This window comes from Manacus candei, unplaced genomic scaffold (assembly GCF_025592945.1).
Source record: "Manacus candei isolate 608988 ecotype Guabito, Panama unplaced genomic scaffold, ASM2559294v1 h1tg000057l, whole genome shotgun sequence".
Classification (NCBI taxonomy): Eukaryota; Metazoa; Chordata; class Aves; order Passeriformes; family Pipridae; genus Manacus; species Manacus candei.
The window spans coordinates 5,391,425-5,417,017 of record NW_026138105.1 but is presented as its reverse complement, the minus strand read 5'-3'; the positions used below and the strand labels follow the sequence as shown (position 1 = coordinate 5,417,017).

General features: G+C 51.4%; 1 protein-coding gene across 1 annotated transcript in view; it reads left to right on the top strand.

The window, feature by feature from the left end:
* The first annotated feature begins 18,266 nt into the window (after positions 1-18,266).
* The window catches only part of KCNB1 (potassium voltage-gated channel subfamily B member 1), a 116,276-nt gene continuing 108,949 nt past the window's right edge, over positions 18,267-25,593 (top strand). Inside the window, exons 1-2 of the mRNA XM_051802760.1 lie at positions 18,267-18,647; positions 19,537-20,200. Coding sequence (XP_051658720.1) covers positions 19,634-20,200 — 567 coding nt within the window. The 5' untranslated portion in view covers positions 18,267-18,647; positions 19,537-19,633. The remainder of the gene's footprint in view (positions 18,648-19,536; positions 20,201-25,593) is intronic.

The window sequence follows — 25,593 nt, the reverse complement described above, 5'->3', positions numbered from 1 at the left end:
TTTGCTGCTCCAAGAGTGCTCTCCGTGGGAAGGACAAGGTGTCTCTGGATATTTATTCTTCCCTCTGGTGAGCAGTGTGACAATACTGACTATTTTTCAAGAAGGGCTCTTGATATTCAAGAGGTAAGGGGAGAAGTGAGCACCAGGGGCATAGAGGATTAACCGTAGCTCTCAGGCAGCTGTCTTTAGTAAATCCTGCTGGGGAGGGCTACCCAAAAACCCCTTTCCTCTTAAGGACTCTCACAGATACCTGGTCAAGGGCTGTTCTGCCACAATTGGTACTGACAGCAGCAAAGAGGGGGAAACCAGTAACACATCCAGTATCAGCTGTGTGGACCAAAGCAAACACTCCCCTGTGGGCAGCAGGAACTCAGCTGGTCCCTTACCCCACTGACACGGCAGATGCCACCCTCCCCGGTTCTGGGGGGTTGCAGGATGAGTGGGTGGGTGGGTGGGCCGTGGTGACTGGGCCAAACAGGCAGGGCTGGTCAGCCGGGAAAACCACGGGATGCCTGGACACGCGGTTGAGAAATCGTCTCCATCAGCGCAGCCTCGAGCCACAGGGAGCAGCGGGGAGCGGGGCCGTCTGAAGGCCACGGATGCGGTGGCACGGTGAGGACTCTCTTGCACAATCGCCCACATCGCTGGGGGCACCTGTGCGGCAGGTTCCCAGTGGCCATAAAACCGCGGGTCACCTTGCCATAGGTGCCTCGCTCCGGAGCCAACGTGAGCCGCGGCAGCGCCCCGCGACCCGCCCAGCACCAGGCAGACCCTCCGTGCCCTGCTGTGCCCTGGGAGGTGCCGGGGGAGGCAGTGCCTCCCTGGGAGCGGCAGTAAAACCAGGGGCCTCAGCGCGGTCCGTGCGGCCACATCTTGGCCCTGCTGCCCTTTGCTTTTGTCCCGGGACAGGATGGGGACCCGGGATGGGGGTGATGCGGCCAACCTCGTGCTGCTCAGGAATACCTCCCGGGTATCCAAGCTCCTGCCTCCTCACCCTCATGCCAGCACTGCTCCCCTCCGATTGTTATTACAGCAGCTAATCGCATTGCTGGGGCGATGGCCCGGGATCCACCCCGGGTACATGTGCTGGGGGCTGTGCCGTCAATGGCTGCCTCCAGCACATGGCTGAGAGCTGATCCCTGAGCCTGAGCACAGCCCTGCCTTTGACAAAGCAGATTCATTCATAATTCAGAGCCGCTTCTGCAGCTGGAAACCTTTCACAGGTGACCGAGCTGAAAGGCTTGGAGACGCCTGGCCTGGCTTCCAGTCCCAGGGCACAGTGGGGAAGAACATGCCATCCTTAACAGAGCTCATTCCTCGTGGGGTTTAGAGCCTGTCTAGAGGGGGTCGGGTGAGTCAGGGTCGGGGTTCACGGCAGAACAATGGTCGGTAACTGTCCGGCCCTAGGCAGGAAGGGAGCTCGGGGCTCTCTGCGGGGGGGCACAGCAGTGTTACTTGAACACAAGGTCAGCCCTTTCACTTGAGGGAGTTCCTGCCAAGCTGCTCTCTCTGCTTCAGTGCCGATGAAAGCACCATCCGCTCTGCACGAGGGGGCTGCACCCCCAGCCACGACAGGCACGGAGGGGCTGCACCTGCATCCAGACCTCTGTCAGTCGGGGTGTCCCGGGACGAGGTACAAAGGAGAAGCTGCAGAGGCAGCGCTCAGCCCCAAACCAGCCTGGGGGCGCTGGGGCAGAGCAGCCCTCAGGCCCTCCCAGCTGCAGCCCTTCTTTCAACAGGCTGCGAGCGGGCAGGTGAGACCCAAACCGGGCGCTGAGCAGTGGGGCCGGGGAGAACAATTAGTGCTTCCATCGTGATGAGGAGCCGTGCCCACGGGTCCCGCCCCACCCAGAGGGGAGAAGGACGATGGGGCAGGGCCCCGCAAGAGCCCGACGTTGTCCCCTCGCCCCGGGAGAGGTGTTGGTGGGGCCGGGGGAGAGCCCCAGCCCGAGTGCGGGGCCGGGAGATGCTCCTGCGGGGCCGTGCGGTGGCGGAGCGCGGTCCCAAAGCCCCACCTGGTGGCGGAGGGAGCGATCCCGGCCCCGGGGACACGCCAGACCCGCGTCCCCCTCCCCGGGCACGGCTGCGGGGGCATCCCCTCGTGTTTCCCCACGGACATGCCAGGGACAGACTGCTGCGCAGGGTCCCTGTCCCTGGGGAACAGGGATTTCTCCTTGCTTGGGGAAGAAGTGGGTCCACTTCCTGCAAGAGGGTGAGAAATCCCAGATTTTCAGAGATATCAAGTGCAGAGTGACAGAGAAGTCTCCAAGTGCCCGGGGGAGCAGCCGGCAGGGAAACAGCTGGTGGCTTTTGCTTCTTGACGAAGCCTGGACTTGAAGGTGCTCCCAGACATCTTTGTGACATGCTCCCGATTTCCTGGGGTGAGAGATCCCTGCTTTTGCAGCTGTTACTTTCTGCCAAGAAGAAACCATTGTAACTGTCTTCCAGCTGTTTCATTGCTTTCTTCTGCCCAGTGCCTGGTGAAAACCCCCCTTCCCACTGCCTCTCCATGGAGTAGGTCTGGGCCTGCTGGGAATTCTCTTGTCCCGTGACCAAAAACAGAGAAAGTTCTGAGCTGAAGAGAAATATTTGTCCTCAAACTCAAAAATTATGTTTCAGGTTTGTGCTATTTTACCCTTCTGTTTAATCCTTTTCTCTATTAATATTTATCAACATAACATTTTTCTTCTTTTAAACAATGTCAAAGCTTTGTTTTAAAGAAAAAAAAAAGTAGGATAATTTTTTTAAAAACTTGGACATTTTTCCTCTCCCCCTTTTTTCTTTCCCTGCCTCTTTTGGCCCAGACTGCCAGGTGTTGGACTGCACAGGAGGCGGTTGGGATGTAAGTTGGGACAATCCAGGAAGGCATTTGGAAAAGAAGACAGGTGTTTCTGCACATCCCACGAGTCTATCTTTAGAGGTTTTTTCCCTTGTGGGAAGTTTGCAGGGAACAACGTGTCTTTTGGAAAACTAAGGTGTCTTGAAGGCTTAACTCACTCCTCCCTGCTCCCAAACCCTGTGCGAGCCAGTGGCAGTAGCTGATCCCTTGGAAATATCTTCTCTCCCTGTGTCCCACCAGGTGCAGTTCAGGATGTGGTGAATTTTTAAACCTGATGCTGGAGTCCTTTTGAGCTTGCTCTCCTCTTGAGACACTGCAGTCCATGTTTTGCTTTCATATCATGAACATTGCAAAGTGTGCCCGTGGTTTATGTTGGCGAGTTCCCACTGCCCTTGTGTATCTGCCATGTGTGAGTTGGATGATGGGAATCAGTTCTTTGGGTTTTTCGTGTTCTTATTTGGTAAACTTGGGTTCATGTTCTGGGAAACTCATCCCAGTGCTCCCACATGACCTGTGGGTATAAAGCTACTCTGAGCTAATGCTCAGTGCCAGTATTTTTCAAAGCAGATATTGAATGAGAGAGGTTTTTAGCTAATATAAACCAGAGTCAATTTACAATGACAAAGTATTGCTAGATGTGTCAGGGAAGAGACAAGCTGCTGAAATGTTTGGCTAAAGTCAAGAACTGGAATGTTGTTCTTTGTTCAGTGATGTCCCAAAGCCCTGCTGAGGCAGGGGTTGCCTCTGCCAGCTCCTGTTGGTGTTTTAGGAGGAGGATGGAGACTGATACTTCCAAACAGCCTTTGGCAGTGAGTGGTGGATAGGGCCCTTCTGAAACTCAGCTGCTGTTTTGTTGCTGGGGTTTTTGTTGTTTGGGATTTTTTATTTATTTAAGATATCGTGAGAATGGATACAGTTTTCCTGGTTGCTTTCCAGTGGCTCAAGGACAGTGGTTTCTCCTGCTGGGATTTGATGATCCTTATGGACCCTGACAGGGAACTCAGCTCTCAGATGTCACTGGTGTGGGGATTAGTGTGGTCTAACACACACAGATATTTTAAACATTCTCAGCTTTTCTAAGGCGGAGCAGTGTGTGGGTGAACTGGGAAGTTTCCCTTATTCCCGGTGGGAATTAGCCTTTTCTTTCTTCTCCCTCCCTGCCCCGAGCTGGCTCTGTGATAGAGCCGAGTGTGGCAATAGATGGCACTGCTGGGACAGGCTGGAGCCGCTGCCTCGGTGCCACGGCCCGAGGGGCATCGCTCTGCTCACATCAGTCCCGGCTCCCTGCCCGAGCTGTGGATCCATAAACTGGGCAAACCTCGTGCAAAGTGGCTGCAGCAAGACTTTGCATTCCTGGCCGAATTTCTGCTGCAAGCAAGACGTTATGTCAGCACCTGAATTTCTGCTTCTGTTTCCATGCAGGGCAGAAGGAGGCTGCCAGCATCAGAGCACCTCTGGAAAGTTCTGTCTGAAAAGTCAGAGCAGCAAAGCAGCTGGGAAATACCCACGAGTTCTGGGAGCAGGAGGGGGCCATGCAGGTAGATCTGCTCAGCTGGGCAGAGAGGAACATGAGTCTCTCTTGAGGCTCTGTGCCCCCAGACTCATCTGCAGCCTGTTCCCAAGCAGCCACTGGCCATCATCTGGGTTTGCAAATCCTCCTTCACTCTCACCTCTCTGTGGGCTGCAGGTTCCCAGCAGGGTTTGGTCACTGGGCTGGTTTAACCTAGATGTTACTTTCCTAATTTTCACTGAAATCCTGTGATTTATGTGCTTTGAGGCTGGCTTAGGTTGCTTGGTGCATACACAACCCATGAAGAGACCCATGGCCACCATGAACTGTAAAAGCACCTGGGGCAGAGCAGCCCCAGGGCTATGCAGGTAAAGCCTGGTTTCACAGTGTTGGGCTCTCAGGATTCAGCAACTTAGGGTAAAAATCTAGAGATTCCCGAATAATAGGTGTTGGGTGCTTTTGATTTGCTTCCTGGGCAGCAGAGCTTTATTTGTGTTGGAATCTGTTTTGTGAAAGCTACTGCTCAGACCAGGGCTGTGGTTCCCACTATGCTGCCCCTGCCTAGGCCAGGTCCAGACCCATAAACCAACTGGGAAGCTCCCACTGAGCCAGAAGTCTGGAGAAAGAGGGGGAGGGCTGTTGCCTGCAGTGTCATTAGAAAGAAAGCAATTCAGCCCCTTGAAATCATCTGCACTCTGGTTATCTGCCTTCATAATATCCCAATTGCTGGGGAGAAGCTGATTTAAGACTGGCACTGAGGCAGGTTGCTCTGCATCACATCGGTTCTCCAGCACTTTGTTCTTTTTTCATTTGACCTCAACAAATGCACCTTCCCAGATGACTTTGTGCTGCACAGGAGATGAAAACACTCCCATCACAAGGCAGACTTCCTTGCTCTTTCACAGCCCCAAGGTTGGCTGGCTCTGTGACCTACAGAGAGATAAGAGCTGCTTTATTCTTTCTCATGCATGACCAAGTCAGCTCACCTCCAACATGAATGATTGAAGATCCATGTGCATTTGTAATGACTATATTCTAATTAAAAGCAACCCCCTCCTTGAAAATTTAGGCAGCTGAAGTGGCATTGTGCTTACCAACAAATAATTAATTATTTATATGAAATGCTCTGCTCTTTAAATTACTTGGGTTTAATGTACTGCAAAGGCATTTGCAGTATCGATAACAATGCTATTTTGCTTCCACTTAATCATCACAATTTTATTTATTTATTTATTACCAAGAACAAAAATACCCCAGCTGGTCCATCTGATACTGTGCTGCACCACTGATGGGCTGCTTTTCCTCCCAGTCTTGTGTTGCAGTAGTTATGGTTTTGCTGTAAAGAGGCTGTTTCACAGCCCACTGTAGGACTTGGTGCTGCATGTGAACCAGGATGGTGGCATTTGTCCACCACTGTGCACTTGTCACCATGGTGGTGCTGTCACTGACCCATGTGCTGCTTTATGGGGGCTCTGCTGGTTCCAGTTCAGCTATTTGAACAACTCTTGAGTCCTCTCAGGTGTTTGTTGTTAATGGTGATGTAGTCCCCGTGGTTTTTCGGCTTCTCCTATTTCTCCCAAAGTTCAAGCAGTTCAAGGTGAATTAGAAAAAGTGACTGGAAGCAGAGGACAAGCTGCAAAGCTGATCCTTGGGTGTAGCCAGGGGGTGCTGGACAATGCAGCAGTTCTGGGCTGGTGTGCCTCTTCTGCGTGTTTTGGTTACCAATAACTTCATTTTCTCTCTTTTTCAACTATCAATATTTTTTTAAAAACATCTGCCATTCAAATCAGTTGGGATCCAAGCTGCCCTGTTGCTCAGCATCCTCCCCACTGGGATCGATGTGTTGGTGTTAATGTGCCATTAATTCCAGAACAGGCAAGACCATTTGGCAGGAGCTTAGAAAGCCCGGCATTGATGGGCTGTGGGAAGGTGTTATTGCATCACAGCCATTTCTAAGTGCAGGGTGTGCTCAATAGATTAATAACAGATTTGCCAGTTTAAGGTGAAGTGACATCCGCTGGAAGAAAGTGGAGCAGAGACACGTGAGTGCTGCTGGGACACTGAGCTCCCAGGCTGGGGTGGCCACGGAAAGGCAGGTTGAGAACTGCTGAGTGTGTAACGTGAGGTGGGTCCAGGGTGACACTGAAAACCTTTGCTGCCTTCTGAATTACCAGACCTGGTTCCAGTCACCAAGATGACTTTGACTGTTCTAAGTGGCTGCTGGGGGTGTGTAATTATAATGCACATGTGAGGTTCTCACAGAACAATCACAGCTCTGTGTGGCAGGAAGGGACATGGAGATGCACCCTAATCCATCCTTCTGTACCAAGCCACGATCAATATGTCTAGACCATCCTGACAGATGCTTAAGGATCTTTTTCTTGAAAGTCTTGATGATATCTCTACCCCTCAGTCTCCTTGGGCACCTACCCCAGGGCTCTACTCTTTTTTTCCCAACAGTCATCCTAATTCTCCCATCCTACTATTTTTTGTCTGATTCCCAGCAGATAAGGAGAGCAAGCCACTGGTCTCTTCTACAGAAAACTTACCCCATCTCTCCTCTGCCTTCCACTTTCATGAGTTAATTGACCCATTTCCCTCCACCTCTCTTCGGAGGCTGTTTTCTAATTCTCTGGTCACTCCTATTGCTGTCCTCTGGGCTCCTGCCAGTTGGGGCCTGCCTTTCTTGATGAACAGTGCCCAAACTTGGATGCAGGACTCCAGCTGAGGCTTTAGTAGCAGGGCAGTGAAGGTTTACTTCATGTGTCTCACATACAGCTTTTCTGTTTATGAATTCCAGCATGATAGCTGCAAAAAAAAAAAAAAAAAAAAAGCAAACAATGTCCTGGTAGCCCTTGAGATTCGGACACAGTGGAGATGAGGGCCATATAAGTACATAGATGGATGCAGAGATGAAATGCAGACTTTCACTAGTCAGACTGAAGAAGCTGAGCTTAGGAAGTGGCACCCTGTCTGCTGCTGGTGTGTGTGTGAGCCTCATGTCTGCCCTGGGGGGAGGAGGGAGTCATTCCCACCCCACCGGGACACACCCCATGCCCACATCGGGAGCCGTGTGGTTCCACCCCCTCCCACCCGCCGGGACACACCAAGGGGGTTTTCATGCTGGGGGCTCCCAGCCCCTGTGGGTTCATGAGCTGAGAGGGTCTGAACCTTTCTGCTTTCGGTGCCTCTATCCATAGGTGTAGTTATTTGAGCTGTTCTCCCTTGCTTTCCACGCCTGGAGGAAAAAGCGCTCTGTGAAAAGATGAGTTGCACATTTTTTCCCCTCCCCTTCAGCCCAAGCCTTAGGCAGGAGGCTGGTGCGTGATGCAAAGTTGGGCTCTGCAGAGGATGGAGGGGAGGCGTCGGAGGAGCCCGCGGTGGTGGCTGGAATTCCTGTTGCCGTAACAACCCGATGCAGTCCTTAAATATAGAACCGGTTTTACCCCATAGCCCGGCTCTGTCCTCTCCTCTGTAACACAGAGGAAACGGGCTTTGCTGCCTCGTTGCTGCCGCCTGTTAGAGTCCCAAAGGTCAGAAATGTAAACCCTGGTGCAGTGTGTGAGGTCAGGAGACCCACTGATCACGGGCTTGGGGGTCCTGCTCCGTTCAGACTTTGGTGTGAGGACCCCAAATTCTGGTTTGACCCAGTGAAAATCCTCAGGGAGGTTGGACTGAAAGAAGAGGTCCCCTGGAAGTGTGGAAAACAGATATCTGACTGCTGGAGCAGCTGCTTGACTGCTGCAGTTATGGCTGTGGGGTGGGAGGGGAGCAGGGCTACTTTGGGGCTGGGCAGGGATGGGGACAAATCACATCAGAGCATTACATCACCCCATGCAGGGCGTTGCTGTCCCTTTCCAAAGGAAAGCTTCACTGTTTTTCTGAGCTTTCCCCAGACAGACCAGTTCTGTTTGAAGCAGGGAAGAGGAGACAGGTGACTCTTTATTCCAGACCTGGAAAGACTTATTTTTCTCTGAGAGCCAAGCAGGACTTTCCAGTGCCCTTGGTAAGCCTGGTGGCACCTAGCACAGAGGCACTGAGGGACTAGGGCTTGCTTTGCCTGTAATTATGGATGTTTACAGGTGTCCTCCTGCAAGGCACTGGCTGGAAGGTACATCACTCAGACTGCAGCTTTCCAGCTTCTCAGTGCTGCAGTTTTCTTTTGGAGATGCTCCTTCAGGATCTGAGAAGACTGAATTTAAACCTGGAAACACTGAGCAGCCTAAAGGATTTGCCTGTATCTACAAAGTCACCCCCTCTAAAATGTACTTTAGTCCGTATTTGGGCTGGAGCATCACATTTCTCCTGATCAAGCAAATGGTTGGGAGGTTTGGTCTCAGATTGCACTGCAAAGACTTGTAAAGCAAACCACTGAAGTTCTTGGGATGGTTCCCCAGACAGTGCTGCTTGTTTGTTCTTGTTCCTATCTAATTAAACTTTTTCCACTGGGAAGCTCTTGTTTTAGTCATTTTTTTTGCAAAATTGAACTGGCCTTTCTTGGTTTACTAAATTAAAATCCGCAAAAGCAGATACCTTAAGAACAGATACTCCTGAAATCTGTTGTTCACATCATTGATCCTGTCTTTGCAGCAGGAGGACAAGTCCTCTGCACACACATTGGTATGAGATGAAGCCAGGGACTTCAGAAGGCAAGGAAGGGACCAGAGGGACAGTGATTCTACTGTCACTTGCTCAGTGGTCTGGGACTGCCAGGCTGAGTTGTACTTGTGCAGTGTTACCTCAGGTCTTTGCACAGCTGCCATAGAACTTGTTCAAGAGCTGAGAGGGCCCATTGACAGGTACCTTCTACAGGGACCCATCAGTGGCCAACATCATCTCAGCATCCAGAGAGAAGAGGTGGAGAGGAGCTGCAGGTACCCAGCAATGAGGCAGCAGAACATGTCAGATACTCGAGGTTTTGTTACCGAAGCTCCAAGCAAATCTAGTTTCCATTGAATTCCCCTGTCTGCAGGGGTCCTGGGGGCTATTAGCTGCTTTTACTGGAAAAGCAGCTGCTGGGACCATGGGCATTTGCTCCCAGAGGCAGCACATTCCCTGCAGCTTTCCAACCCCTGGGATCTGCTCAGCCAACATCAGCCTCCAAACTGCTCCAACCATCTCCCTTTCCTTTGAAAGCAGAAAGGATTTGTGCAGCCACATGTGGCACCCTAAAATTCAATTCACATTTTAACAGGACTTTTACTGCAGAAAGGAGAAAAACACCGATGCAGAACCAGCAGATAAATTGTAGCTGCTTTATGGAGCTTAAGATCCATTGTAATGATGCTTGTTGTTGTCCTTGCTAACCAGAAGAGCTGGATTGCTGCGTGGCTTCCTAAGCCCCCCTGCACAGCCCTTCCTGAATCAAAGGGATTGGTCTGGGCAAGGCAGGCAAAGATCATACACTGGGCCTGAAGAGGAAGCTTTGATGTGTTGCTGAGCAGAGGTATTTAATTAACCTTCTCTATTGATTTTGATGAAGAATCACCTTCACTTTTTATGTGCAAGAGAAAAAGAGACTGTCTGAAGAGCAGCCACGTGGAGAGTGGCCAAGTGAGTGCCGGGATGGGCTCAGTTCTTCACCTCTGGTTTTCCTGTGCAAGACTGTGGTTGACCAGTGGGAACATGCCAGAAAATAGAGACAGGGTGAGGGAGGTGAAGAAAAGTGAGAGAACCTCTTCATGTGCTGTGTGTGCCTCCAGCACATGGGGTGATTCAGGGGGTGTGCAAGGGGTGGGGAAACACCCCTCTCCTGCCAGCAGGTGAGCAGTGGCCTCTGAGAAGAGACAGCACATGCAAAGGACCTGCTCTGTGGTGGGATGGAAGGGGAAGAGGGGAGGCTGGTATCTCCCACCATCAGCTGCCAGGGCAGAGGATGTTGGTGCTTCTGGCTGTGGTGATGCCCAAGGTGAGGTGGGAGTGGGTCACCCCTCAGCAGCCTCACACAGCCCCCAGGGGCTGCCCAGGGCCATGGCAGGGCTCTGCCTTGTTCTGCAGCCCATCAGAAGTGAGGAGGTAGGTTGAAAATGAGGGCTAAGCTTGAACTTGAAAGGCCATTAAAGGATTTTGGAGAACAACTGTGAAACACTGAAATGGCTGCTTGCTCTTCAAACATGATGGTTGTTGAGAAGTTTGGGAGTTTGCTGGGATTTCCTGATTTACTGGGGATTAAGAGCTTAAACTGAGGGCCTTTTAAATTATGTGTTACGTTGTCTGGGTTGTTAATATTTAATGTATGGAAAAAGACAAAAGTAGGTAGCTGACAACTCTCTTAATAAAAATCTCTATTATGATAATCCTGAGGAATCTTTGTATTATGGTTACTTCTGTTACTGGAATGACAGAGCACAAATGCTAGAAGGGAGGGAAACCTCGTTGTGCCCTCATGTGGATGGGGGATTGTCAGAAGCTTGCAGTCTGAAAGACAGGCAGGACGTGGGCACAGGAGCTGTCCCCAGGTAGTGAAGGCTGTGAGGGTGTCAAGCCCTCACATCTCTGAACCAGCCCCCTGTGAGGTGACTCACTGGGCTGGGTGCTCGTGCCCCATGGTTGCCACATCCTCTGCAGGGCCCTGTGACCACCGTGCCCCTGCTCGAGGCTGGGAGGCTTCCTGAGACTGGGCTCACAGTGATGCCTTTTAATTCCCCTTCCCACCCAGCAGACTTGTGAAGAGCAGGTGGGTGGGAGCTGCTCCCCGGGGGCCCTCACCCTCCAGAGCCGTGGGAGCTTGGCCAAGCCCCATCACTTCATCTGCTTAAAACCAGATGACAGTGACTCACTGTCCTCCACAGTGATCTGGGTTCTGCTGAACCCCCTCCAGAGCTGGCAGGAGCACAGACCCACATCCTCTGCCCTTTGCACAGAAGGAGCCTCATGTGCTTTACAGGAGAGTTGCATTGCAACTGCTCTTTGCAGACAATGTGTACATCAGAATTCTGTGTTATCATGAGGAGTTTGGACATAAAAAAAGCTTTTTAAAGTACTCCAATTCTGGAACTCAGAGAGGGTAGAGATTTCCAAGCTGCTGACCTTTTTAGATGTTTAGTCACACTAGAAAATGAGTCTCAGTGGGGCGGGAATGGTTGGGTCAGACACTGGGGTAAAGGTTTTGCTGCAAGGCTGTTTGGAATTTTGGTGCCTAAATCTGAAGCAGCTGGGGACAGGGAGGCCATTGAACCTCTTTGTGCTGAAGGACTTGAGCAGGGGTCTCTTCTATCTGGACAAGTGCTCATTTCTGGGGTATTTCAAAAAACGAAAAATCTGCTGCATTCCCACCTTGTTCAGCTGCACCTTTGGAAAACAAAGTGACCAGCCAGCAATGCACTGAAAGATGCAGCACACAGAACTGCCTTTAGGAGGGGGTCTCAGGCTGCAAATCCCAAGGGAAAGGAGAAATGTCACTGGCACTCTAAAGAGGGGCCATCCAAGAAACCAAAAAATGTGATCTTCAGATGGTTCTGTCCTCCAGTTTTCCTCCTGGTCAACTCCAGGCAACTCTTTGCTCCATTGCTGGCTCTTTCCAATCACAGTGCTCCCCATGGGCACTCTGCAATATCCCAGTGTCAAAATCCAGCCCTGCAGCCCCCTTTGAGCTGGGACTGGGCACTGCCCTCAGCACCCTCCACTGCTGCCCACACCAAGGAAGTGGAGCTGCGTTTTCAGTCGGTTTTTGCAGCATTCTCAGTCTGTGCAATTACATCCAATTTGTCCTTTTTAGGTTGACTGGTGCTGGATATTGTTCCCCTGCAGAACTGATGCGTGCAGTGAAAAGGGCATGTTTGGAAGAGCTCATCAAAATTCGTGGGGAGTAGTGCTGTCCCATGTGAAGAAGTTTAATCCAAGAGAGCCTTCAAGAAAGGCTTATTGCAGCCTTCTGCATCACCCACAAACACTTTGGGGAAAACAGGGAAGGAGAACAGTGTTAGATAAGCTTCTTTAAAATGATCTCCATAATCCTCCAAATTAAAGTGTGTTTTATTAAAGGCAAGCTACAGATGAAAAACAACCCAAGAAAGGCTGGAAGTGACCCTTCCCAGAGACAATTTATGCTATTGCTATGCTGTGAGTGCATGTCACTGAGACCAAAGCTCTCCCCCTGCAAGGAGCCAGCCCCATCTGTGGCACAAGATGCCCAGCCTTTCCTCCATCCTTGTCCCCAGGGAGCAAGGCTTCCTCAGCACTGGAAGTAACATTAAGTAGTCACTTGAAAATCGATTTGACACCACTCCATGTCCCTTCCCAGCCACTGGCATGAGGCTTCCTGACCCCAAAGCAGCTCCAGCTTTTACTGTTGTAGAATGGCATAAAGGAGAGGAGAAGGAAGAGTGCATTTATTCAAGACTCAGGGCAATTAAGATCAGGGAGTGGCCAAGAAGGGCTGCTTTTATGCAACTTTTTGAAGTCCTGCCTATTTTCTGCCTGTTTCTCATATAAGATGAGCCACAAAAAGCTTGACCAGTTGTGTATCCCATCAGCCTGATTCTCACAGAGACTCTCATGAGAGCTTCTGCCTCTGATGGTAGCAGCCTCTGACAACGTGCTCCCTGTCAGCAGCAGTAACAGCAACAAGGCAAACAATCTTGGTAGGAATCACTAAAGGATATCTCTTCAGTTTTAAAGTACATTTGGCTGCTCATTCATCCCCCACCCCGTGCTGCCTTTGGCAGCTTGCTTTAAACCCTCTCAGTCTCAATTTCCCTCTGTCTCAAAGGGGATATTATGGTACTTTCCTCCCAGGAACCATGTGAGATTGCTCTCACTGCAGAGTCCTTTTAGAGCCCACATATGCAAGAGCAGAGCAATTCTTGCTTTCATTATCCTGAGGAAACTCGCTGGCTTCAGGACATTCAAATGATGGCATTTTTCCAGCATTAGACCACAAAGCAGAGTTTTGTCTGTGGCTGAGTTTGGTGTTTGCTTTGCCTCCAAGGCTGAGCCCTCAGCCTGTGTTTGTTAAAGAGGAGTTGGGCAAGAGATGGAAATCAGCATGTATGCATGCTGACCGTGGGGGAGCTTAGGGAGGGCAGGCAGGGCCTCCTGCCTCTGAATTCCTGGGAATGATACTGCATCCAGGACCTGGACCCTGGCTCTCCCCAAAGACTGCCCAGTCTGTCTGCAGTCACGGGGGTGCCACAGCCCCAAAGGGTGTGAATGGCTGCTGGGCACTTGGAGTCCTCAGCAGAAAGTGGCTGGATGGAGGAGCACTTGGTCACCCCTGTGAGAGAGGCCACATCTCCACCGCTGTGAGGACTGGCTGACCCCTCCAGCTCTGCTGCCCTCCCTCCTGAGTGATGATTAGTGTGAGCCTCCAGCCCTTCAGGGGCTAATAAATCCACAGTTGCTGAATAACAAGGCAAGTCCAATTGCTTCCCAGGGCTCAGTGCTTCAAGCTAAATGTTAGATAACATATTACAGGCAGCTGTTTCTCCCTCAGTGCCAGCCCTGCCTGAAGAGTGAAAGCTAAGAGGAGGAAACATCCATCCCCCAGCTCCTCCATGGGGTGCAGGGGCTGGGGGAGTCCTGCTGCCACCGATCCCTCCTGAGCAGGACAGGAACCAGGGACCCTCAGGTGTTTGGCCTACAGGGTTAACAGGCAGGAGAAAATTTCTCAGGTCCTTTTCCAAATTCCCTAGCAGCTGGGTGACAGGGACAAATCGGCCCACAGGGGGATTTTATTCCTCAACCAGAGAAAGGTTTGTGCATTTTTCCTTCCTGAAGCAATTGTATTTGTTCTCAAACCTGACGTGAACAAGACAGATGCAGCCAGGAGGTGATGCTTTACACACCTTAGGGAATAGGCTGGTGCTTCCATAGCTTTCAGCCAGTCTCCCAGAATCATCCTCATCAAGATAAGAGGAAAGGTGGGTCTGATGGAGCCATCCTTGGGAAGAGGAGCCACGTGGTCTATGCTTGTGGTCAGTGAGCACAGACAGGGACTGAATAGATGCACAGGAGGAAATGCACATCCTGGGAAAGGCAGAAAGCTGGAGCCAAGGGGGATGGCTCTGAATGTGCTTTGTGGGAACCTGAACCAGAAGCTTCTCTGATAACCAATATGCACTGGCATGTTTCCTGCCCTCCTCCTGAAGGCCAAAGAAGCCCAAGGTTGACTAAGCAGCAGGAGCTGTTGGCAGAGCAGTGCCAGGAAAGCAGGGATGCAACTCTGGTGAGCTCCTCCTCGAGGCAGCAGGAGGGAGGGGAGCCTGCCTGCAATGGGGGGGCTTTGGGTAGACCTGGGACTTCAAAATGCATCTGAAAATTTTAGGCAAGCTGAAAACTTCAACTCTTTACAGGACAGGGTCCCCCTGTGGCTACTGTCCTCCCAAAGCCAAGAGAGGGCTGCCCTCACCTGTCTTTTCCATAGCTGAGACAGCCTTCAGAGACTTTGCCTTCTGCCAAGGGGCATTTGCTCCCTGGTTCCTGCTGAGATCTCACTGCTCTTCCTCCCTCCATCTCTCACTTTTGCAGATATCCAGTTCAGCAGCCCAGCCCTTGCAGATCCTTTGGGGGTTCTCTGAGAACCCAGAGAGCCTGGCAGAGGTCAGGCTCTGCTTTCTGGACCAACGAGATCTTATAGATTTGTAAATATAAGTAAATGGTTTGGAAAAGGCTTCCTTTTACCCTGGTGAGAGGAGAAGCTGGTGGAGGGCAAGAGTGTATGGTGGAGCAGGCTGGGGACCAGGGTTCACCCCTTGCAGGCAGAACCCACTCCCTCATAGCAACCACAGCTGAATTCCCTCAAAAGGGGCTTTTGGCAGGGGAGTATGTGAGGATGGAGCTCAGCTGCTGCTGGCATCATCCAAGTTCTGCCTGGGATTTTTGAGGAGACTCTTCTTTCTCTAAAGTTTGGGTTTGGATTGTACTTTGCTGTCTGTTTCCAGTATTTTCCCCTGGTATTCCAGTATTTCCATGCTCCTGGGCTCTCGGTAGCACAAGCACTATCTATCTCAGTTCTTTTTGCACTTTTCAACACTTGTTATGGATCTCTGCCAAGAAATCTGATAATTTTTTTTCCCATTTAAGGGAAAGGATTTTGGGCCATAAAAGAAAATCTCCATTGTACCTAAAGTGTTTCCAGTCTGGAAAGAGAATCCCTGGAAACTAAGGGAATCCTTAAAGGGGCATAATAGGAAACACTCTGTAAGAGAGACAGCTTATTGTGCACAATTGCCTTTCCCACTCCCGAGGATAAGTACAAGGCCCTTGGGCTACAAGAACAATATGGGTCATTGTTACATCTTAGAGTTCATTTTAAAATGTGAAACTCAGCAATGGGGAACCGGCCAAAACTCAGGGGCCACCAGAGGGGCTGTGCCCCTCTCTGTGGGAGACCCTGTGTCCCTCATGCCACCACTGTGACAGCGCTGAGTGCTGGTTCACAGGCGAGCCAGGAGCCTCCCTTTTCTCACAGCCCTTTGTTTTCCTGTGACCAGTAAAAGGATGTAAAGCAGCCTCCCCTCTTGCTTCGCAGGATGGACAGGAAGATGCCAGACTGCTGTACAGCCATGGGTGTTTGGGAAGATGTGAGACTTTTCCTTATGCAGGCAGAGGAGTCACTGCAGATCAGCAGAGGGATAATTCCACATTCAGGCTCAGCCTATTTCCCTTTAATGTTGTAGCTCAACAAACACTGCCTTGCAGACCTTTTCTGCCTGGCAGTGAAATCCAGATGTCTATTCCACTGACTGCAAGCCCAGGAGAACATTTATTTGCCATACTCTGTGTATTTCCTCTAAAGTACTTGGGGTTTAAGGTGTTTCCTTGTCAATAACTGCTGTAAAACCTGGAGAGAATCAGGGTTTGCCACAAACTGCATCCAATCATTTGGCTGGCTCCATAGAGTGGGGAAATAACAAACCATAAATTAAGTTTGCAAAACTCAGAGTACAAAAATATCAATTGAAAGGTGTATCCAATCCAAGAGTGGGTGAAATAACCTTGGAGAAGAGCGAGCAGGCTGCACATTTCTGAATCCTCAGGCCTGCACTGCCCCTTGCCGACAAACTCTCTGTGTGGGACATGACATGCTGCAGGGAACAGCCATCCTGGGGGTGGAAACATCCTATCCTCTCCCCAGATTCCTGGATTACCCCAGGCACAGCCAGCTGGAGGGGTTGCCCTGGGCAGGGCTCCCTCTCCCAGCTTCCACCAGTACCATTTTCAGTGCTGGCCCATGTGGAATTGAGAGCTCCCAGCAGTGCAGGAGCCTGTGCTCCCATGCTGCCCCTCCACAGGGTTCTCCAGCCTCTTGGCAGGACACGTGAATGGCAGTGGCAGGGGAGCAAGAACTGTGCAGGAGGACACAGATGCCCTGCTAATAAACCCGAGTTGCCTCTCTCCCAGTGATTTAACTGTGGTGAATGTGATGCATCTCCCTGCATTGGGCTACTTGTCATTCTCCCTCCCAGCATCCTCCTCCCGTGTTTGTCACGAGGGGAGATAATGTACCCGTAGGCCAGTGCTGACAAACAAACTCTTGTTCTCCAACAGCACCTGCCAGCTGGAAGTTTCAAAGCACTTTGTAATCATTAACAGATTTAGCTTCCTAGCCTTGATCAGGGGCTTAATCTCTGTTGTAAGAGGAGTAAAGTAGGGTCTGGAGGTGAAATTATGAAAAAGCAACAGAACAACTCTGGATACTGTCCTAATGTCTGTCCTGAACTGGAGGTTTTGGTGGGGTAGGAGCAGCTACTTCACTAGAGGAGCACTGGACTGGGATTAAGCTGATCAACAGGTTTTATTCCCAATTCTTCCTTCCACCTCCCCTCTGGGTGATCTTGCTTTTCTCTATTTTAATTTCCTCATCTCCAAAAGGAAGGTAGTGAGCCACTTCCTGTAAGAAATTTCTAAATATATAGATTATATGCAGTTGTGAGAGGTACTGGAGAAAAACGAACACTGTTTGGGATGTCAGAAGGCGACCTCTAAAGAAGACGTGGACAATCAAACACCAAAGATAACATGTAAAGCTGACAAGGTGTACACTGGGCAACAGAAGGCAGGCAGGGACTAGGGAGAGAAGCACAGAAAGTGGGGAAAAGCAGCACTGAAAGTCTTTTTTTCCTAGTTAATCACATAAAGTCAGACACCAGGCTCCTCTTTCAGAAACGTTGTAGCAGGAATTGTCCATAGAGTCCAAGAGCCAGGTCAGCCTATGCAAGAGGAGAAGGGGCTAATCAGCAGAGCCTTGTGCCTCTGGTACCAGCCCGAACAGGTGAACTGCATTAAGTGATGCTAATTGGTACTAATGGAGCTCCGGGCTCCTAGTGAGGGCCATTTTCCTTGGGGGGAGTGAAGGAGGGAAGCAGGCAGGAAGGACGGACGGAGTGGCAGAGGAGCACTTTGTCTCCTGTGTGCTTGCCAGGAAAGTCACCGTTTTCTCCATTTCTGCTGTGTTTTCAGGTTAGTAAATGCTCCTTTATGTTATATTTATGGTCCTAATTGGCAGTAGAGATCCGCTACTGTTCCTCCTGTTTCTGCAAATATCTGCAACCATCCCATGAACAGTCTCGTTCCTTCAACGAGGGGCAGCCAGGGTGGGAGCGAGGGCCCGGTTCGCCCTCACCCGGGCGATGAGCAGCCTCCTTGAGCTCCGCTGCTCCCGGCTCAGCGAGGAACCGTCTGCGAGGCAACGGGGGCCCTGCTGGGCGGACTGGCGCTCTCCGCTCATCGCTTTTCCGTGGCACCAGCCCTCGCTCCTGTTTTCACGGGTGATGACACTGGGAGCCGGCGGCACAGCCCCCTCGCCTTAGGGAGGGAGGCTGCAGGTCCCCGGGAGGGTCTGCCCGGTGCCCCGGTGCGGAGCGGCCCCGGGGCGCTGCAATGCTGGGCTCCAGCTCACGGTGGAGCTGCCCTTCCTCCGGTCCGCCCCGCGCCCGCCCGCCCGCCCCGCGCCGGGACAGCCGCGCTCGGCACCGCCGGAGCTCCGGGCTGCACTTGTTGATCTCCGTTCCGAGGCAGCGGGAGGAGGCACCGGAGCTTTCCTTTGTGTCCGCACGGAGAGCGGGCTGGGGGCGGGGGCAGACGCGGCTCCGGCGCTGGCTGTAGGCAGGAGAGAGGAGCCGCAGCCGAGGGAAGGCCTTGGAAAGCTTCCTGCCGAAGGATACGATTTACCTCGTTTCCCTTCCCCTCCCCCTGGGCTCCGCGGACAGCCGGGAGCGCCGCCGCCATCCCTCCGCCTTGAGGCTGCCCGCGGGGGGATGCGAGCGGGGCCGCCCCTGCCGCCCGCCCCGCCGCAGGATGTAGCCGCCCTCGGCCCCGCACACCCCGCACCGCCTCGCTGGGAGCCCGCAGGAGGAGGTAGGTGAGGGCTGGGCTCGGGCCGAGACAGGGGAGCCTCTCCCCGTGTGCGGCGGCGGCGGCCGGGAGGCAGAGGCGGGGGGTTCGTTTTTGGGGCTGGGGGGACCTGGGTCGGGGGGACGGGGCCGAGCCCCGGGCTGTGCCGGCTGGGCACGGAGGAGCCGCTCTTGGCCGCGCCGGGGTTTCTCTTCGTGCCATCTTGTGTAAGCAACAGTGCTCGGGGCTGTCATGAGCCACCCGGCTCCCTAAGGCAGGCTCGGGGTTTTTCCTTATTGCCGTTTTCGTTGCTTTCCCGGTTATGCAGAGGCCGGCGTGGGGGTGCGAGGGGTGTCCCTGGGCAGCCCAGAGAGGCAGAGCGCGTCGTTAGAGTGGCTGGAAATCCCCCCTTTTTCCTGCCCCAGCTCTTTCCTCGGGAAATCCGCAAGGCTGGAGTTACTAAAAGCCTCCTCATCCCCCCCCCAGCCTACACGGCTGGGCAGGGCGGGGGGCACCGCCGGCTCCGAGGGAGGGGGCTGGCCCGCGGGGGCACCCGGGCGCTCCGGGATGGGGGATACAGTGCCAGCGCTCCCCTGGCTGGCGGCCCGGCGCCTTTTGGGGCGCTTCGCCCAGCGGTGCTCGGGGCCACCCCGTGCCCGCCCCGCCAGCCAGCAGAGGCTCCCGGGGCCGTGCCCGGTCTCCGCATCCCTCCCGGACGGGGCGTGCGGGGACCGCCGGGGCGGGGGGACCCCCGTCCGCCGCCCGGGGGAGCTCGGCGGCGGCGCCCGGCCGCACGTGGGAGCGGGCGGGTCGGCCGGGCCGGGCGCGGTTCAGCACCGGCGGGCGGACAGCGCCGCCGCCCCCCCGCAGATTAGCGGGGCGGGCGGGGACCCACGCGCGGCCTCTCTTGCAGCTCTGGGGCATGGAGGGGAAGGAGAGGTGAGCAGAGCCGGCCCCCGCGCCCTGCCCCGCGCCGCACCTTGGAGCGTCCAGCCTGAGGGGGACCAGCGATGCCTCTGGGGATGAATAAGCATGGATCTCGCTCTACTACCTCTTTGCCTCCGGACCCCACCGAGATCGTCAGGAGCAAGGCCTGCTCCCGAAGGGTCAAGCTCAACGTGGGGGGGCTGGCCCACGAGGTTCTCTGGCGGACCTTGGACAGGTTGCCGCGGACCAGGCTGGGTAAGCTCAGAGACTGCAACACACACGACTCCCTCATGGAGATCTGTGATGACTACAACCTGGAGGAGAACGAGTACTTCTTCGACAGGCATCCCGGGGCATTCACCTCAATCTTGAACTTCTACCGTACTGGCAAGCTGCACATGATGGAGGAGATGTGCGCCTTGTCCTTCAGCCAGGAGCTGGACTACTGGGGGGTGGACGAGATCTACCTGGAGTCCTGCTGCCAGGCCCGCTACCACCAGAAGAAGGAGCAGATGAACGAGGAGCTGAAGAGAGAAGCTGAGACCCTGAGGGAAAGGGAAGGGGAGGAATTCGATAACACTTGCTGTGCTGAGAAAAGGAAAAAGCTCTGGGACCTCCTGGAGAAGCCCAACTCCTCCGTAGCGGCCAAGGTAAGAGTTCCACGTTCGTTCTCAAGTCTTGTCTCTACTGGTTTGTGGCTGGTGGTGCTTACATGAAGTGTTGTCCTGCTGCCTTTGGTTTAGTATCTGGGTTCTTGTGGCTGACCAGATGCTGCAAGTGGAGGGGAGAAAGGCCTCTCTGATGCAAACGAGTTTTATTGTATCTTTTTCTGGGTAATTTGGAGGTGATCTGGTTTAAACTTCCCTGGGACCACCTATGCTGCTCAGTGTGGGGGAAGCTCCACTGAGCAGTGGGTCAGCAGGCAGTGATTGCTGTGGCTGGAGGTTTTACACTTGTTATCCAGTGGTCTGTTTTGGTGCACTTTGTAGTAGAGATTTCTTTGGGCCTAAAACAAGCATGTCTCCTACTGCTCAACCAAACTGGCCTTCAAGAAGAGGATATCTGCTCGAACTCTTAGACCCAGGTCCAATCAGGAAATAATGCCTTCCCTTCTGGGCTTAATTTAATTTTTTTCTGGTGAAATGCATCTCTTTAGTTATTTGTATCATGCGGTCCTAGGCTGCGGGTTTGCTAAAGGTGGTGTTTGAATGTCATCCTTTACCTGATTCCAGCCTATTTTAAGTCTTCCTTTGCAATACTGATGCAGCTCTGTCTCTGTCAATAGCTGAAGTGCTGCTTACTTTGAAGTTGGTACCAGTGCAACAGATCTATTTGAAGGCATTTTGAAGATAAGATCCATGTTGGGAGAAACCAATGTCAGAGTTGGCTCTGATAATTTAGCTGCCTCATGTTAGTCACATTTTCTTTAGTGAGGAAAATCTCTGTGAACACAGTGATTCAGTAACCATGGGGACAAAAGTGAAGGGGGAGAGGTTGAAAACTGTGGGATGAATAACTGAAAAGCATGAGAGACTGAGCAGTAGGGACCAAAACTTGAATTTTCTGTGTACCCACGTCCTCACCGTATGGCAAAGTAGAAAGAGGCCCCAGCTACCTCTGTGATGCATCTCCCTGTTGCAAGATTTGTGAACACAAACCTTAGTTCTGTCCCTCAGGAAGTCTGGCTTTGGTGGGCTTCTTGTGACAGCAGACTTCTTTCCCTCTCTTTTTCTCTTCTCTGAATGCTGCTCGTCATGAAGAGCGCGTATGAAAGTTTGGGGAAGGGATTTTATGAAGTGTGGAGCTAACTTGGCTCATCCTGGCAAGGGATGGGAGAGGCATGGTCTGCCTGCTGAACCCATTATTACTTTTTTAACAACAAACGGAGCCCCAGAATGTCTTTTTCTCTCCAGTGGCACAGATGACACTGTGCTGAATGCATTAATAATTTATAAGGCTCCTTTGGCACAGTCCTGGAATCCTGAAACACAGGCCCTGGGCTTCACTGTCTGTGGCACTGACTCAAAATCCATTAGAGACTGTTGATGTTCATGATTTATTGTATATGAGCAGGGGTTATTCTTGCCAAATAAGTGTCTTTTGTGATTTATAAATGAAATACACTCTAGCTTCATTTTCTGAGAAAATTCTCGGAGTGAGTGCACTCGGCATTGCAGGCTCTGGATTAATTGAGAGCGAATGGTAATGCATCATTACCTTTAGCATTTAGAGCTGCCATTCTGTGCCTTCATTACTGCAATGAAAGTGATGCTGTATGTTCTCAGACCTCAAATATTCCAGCAGTCCCCAAAACACAGATTCCCCCTCATCTCAAGCGTAACAGGGAAAACGGGCCTGAGGAACAATTAGCTTAGCAGGCAGGGACAGAAGCGTGGCTAAGCCTGTTCTTTATCCGATTTGCTCCCTGCTGGTGGATAGCTTCTCCCTCGAACCAGAGTATGCCCTTTGCTTTGATCACCTTCATGAAAATTCAATCCACATATTGAGTAGGCTGGACTCACTCTTCAGCTTCTGATGGAAGGACATGGGGAGAGGGACTTGGCAGCCTGACCTGTTATCTGACCTATCCAGCTGTGCCCAGGCTCCCTTTTGGGCTGCGTTTGCTAAATCTGAGCCTCTGCCTGACAGCTCCTGGCCAGCTTTCCTCAGCTGGCACTGCGTGGAGCACTTTCGCTGAGGGCATGGGCCTCCGGGAACTTCTGTCACCTCTCCTAAAGCCAGACTTCATCTGCTTTGCCAGGTCTGAGAGCTCAAACTGTTCCTGTGGAAAGGGAACAAAGTGAACTGTTGTGAGGTTTAATGTCACACGAGGGCCTAAAACCACTGTTGGGGAAACCTGAGCTACTGTTGCTTATTCTTTTTCTTCAGACTTGCGCAACTCAATGCAAAGGTATTTTCATGTAACAAACGGAACAAATACAAGATGCTTCTTCTCTTTAAGAAGTCAAGAAAATGGCTACAAATGCAGATTCTCCCCCAAAGCCATCACAGTCCCTCTGTAGTGTTGTGCCTGTTGTCTGACTCCTGCTCCAGCATGGGGAGCTTTGGCTGTCAGCACTGGCTGTATTTTAACATTTTCTGCACAGCACCTGACCTGACCCCTCCATACCAGCTTACTGCAGAACTTCTCAGGGTTACAGTGGAACCAGTTAAATGCTGAGTGAGTTGTCTTTTATTTGTATTTGCATTTTAGGTGTTTGGGTTTGCTGCTTTTTTGTTGTTGTTGTTGTTCTTGGGCTGGGGTTTTTTGTTTGTTTTGTGGATTTCATTATTTACTTAAATGGGATTATATGTGAAGTACCCCAGGGTGGAAAACAGCATTCAAATAAGAAAAGAATCTCCCAGATCTTAATTTTTGTTGCTCTCTTATCCACTGGGGATTTACCTGTATCTTTTGTCTACTGTGTCTGGCTTTTAAACTATCCACCTCGAGGCAGGCAGGGTCTTATTTATGTGTGAGGCTTAACCCTGTACGTGACTTGAAAGAATACTCTTGTATTTTGTAACACCCACTCTTTGAGAGCCTCTAGATTTCTGGAAGAGGCACTGGATGGCTGTTGGAACCCCATCCTTGCTGTCCCCCCCAGCACTGCCAGAGGGGTGTTTGCTCTCCCACCCTGTACCTGCAGCTGCACGTGTGAGGTGCCAGGGCAGCACCCCAGCCCTTCCCCAGGGCCAGGCTGTGCAAACAGTGCCCAAACCACTTCACCCACCAGTCCACCGAGCTTGGAAGCCCTCGCTGTGCTGTCCTCCCCTGCACTCACCTTGCCCAGTGGGAAAATCCCCGTGCACAAAATTGAGAACTGAGGGACTTGCCCCGCACCAAATGAAGAATTATTTATCAGGCAGTTATTTAATAAAATTCTCCATTTGCTTCTCTCTAACCTTAGAATATATTCCAAAGGGTCTGATTCTCCTGCTTCCTGTGGCTATTTGCCTGTATATCTCTGAGAAATACCCACTGCAGGCTTTGTGGATGCTTCCTCCTCTTCCTGCAGTCACTGTTTTTGCATGTTCATGCTTATTTTTATCATTCTCCCAGTCTATCTTGATAGTTTGGTGGTTGATTCTTGGTTTTGTTTTTTTTTTAATGGTATTCTTCCTGTACTTTAGTGTACTCCCAACATCCATTTTTAACCAGAGATGACTCTCTAGTGCTCACTTCTGTCAGGATTTACCCTAGAAGAGGATGAGGTACACGTATTTTCTGGAGTAGCTCTTAGATTTTGTTGCATGGTAGTTTTCCTTTTCCTTTCCTCAGGGAAGAAAAGCAGCTCTCCAGAAGCCAAGCAGAACTGCTGCTTTTCCCTGAGGCTTCGTGTCCATGCCAGGGCAGTAGTGGCTAGCAGTGCTCCAGTGCTCTGGTTTGGGTTTTTGATCCTAATTGCTCTTTCTCTTGCCAAGACTAAGCCTGGGCAGCTGGTTCCTGTCACCCACAGCCCAGCTGGCAGCCCTGGCTTGCCAAAGTCCCTCCTGAAGCTGTTGCTTTCTACTAACCAAGGCTAGTTATGATCCATGGGTCTCTCACCAGCTTGGTGAGACACTCGTGCCCCTTGGGAGAACCAGCCTAGCTGTAAGTCCAACTAGACTTCATGTGGTATCCTGAAAAATCACAGACTGCAGTTGTTTCATGTTTTCCAGTATAAACAAATAAAATTTAGACCAACTGAACATCCTAAATTAACTTACATGGTTTTGGAAATTCTCTGATCACCTGGACCTTTCTAGCAACTCTGCAAAAACATTGCCCTTTTTGCCTCTTAAGAAGAAAGGATTTCTTTTCCTCCTTTAGTCCTCACAAATTATTTCCCCGATCAATATTTGAGCAATTAGTGTTGCACAGAGGGGAGGGGGAAAGTCTACTCGTCTTACAGACTCCTCTGCATGTGCTGGTTTCATCTATTTTTCTCTTGCTGTCCTGAAGGCTGAGAAAAACACGATGACATCACCCACTTTGCAAAAAGCTTCTCTGCATATCTGCATGTCAAGTAGGATGTGCACTTCCTCTCCTCCTCGCTGCCTCCACTTCCCACTTGTCCCTGTCCTGTTGGAGCTCAACTGCAGCAATCCCTCTCTTCTGACAGGCTATTTCTCATCCTTTCCCCTGCTCCTGCTATGCCTTTGCCAGTGCAATAATATCACATTTATCCTTGAAAACATGCAACTCCAATTCCATAATCTCATTATGCATGCCTCTACATTCCTTGAACAGCTTTTCTCTGCTGCCCACTGCTCTCTGCTGCTAATCTCTGGATGCATTGCTTAGGGATTGGGGAGGCTGCTCTGTAAGCTCTTTTCTTATTATTGTTGATAGTAGTGACAAAATAAGAATGATAAAAGCCTCTTGGAAATGCATTTGCTACATCTAGAGCGTTCTTCCCCCACATGGGCTTTCTATTCCTGGCCGTCCCTTATGGTGTGCAGTTTTCATTCATCTCTAAACCTGCCTGAATTTAGCATTCAGTAGAGGAAACCCCTCTCCTGAATTGCAGGGGTCACATCTTAGCCCATGTCTTGTCTGTCTCTGAGGGTCCCACCACAGGGCAGATGTTGACTTTGACTATTAAAGCCAGATTGCCCATATTTTGCTTGTATCTGTGACTTACTTTTTTTGTGTGTGTGTGTGATGCAACTGCCTTGGTTTTTTTGCTATATATAGGAGACTTTTTCCCTTCATCCAAAGTGAACTCCTGTCTTCAGAGATCCTCAAAAGCAGAGCCTCGTTCCAAGTCCCCTGGGTTCAGGGATTTGCCATTTTGGTATATAGCTTATCACTGGGTTTCTAGCACAGCACTGTCCTGTGGACACACAATTGACTGCTGTTCTGTATCAGTCTCTTTTCATCCTGCAGCTCCTTTCTGGGTGCTTGTCCTTCCAGTGGACTTAAATCTTCAGTCTGGAGAGCCCTAATTCCTACATTCAGTTCCCTGCAATGTGTCCTCTGTGTCTGCCTCAGGAATGACCTTCCCCCACAATGTATTGCTGTGCTGACAGTTCCCAGAACTCCTCTCCATTACAGCCT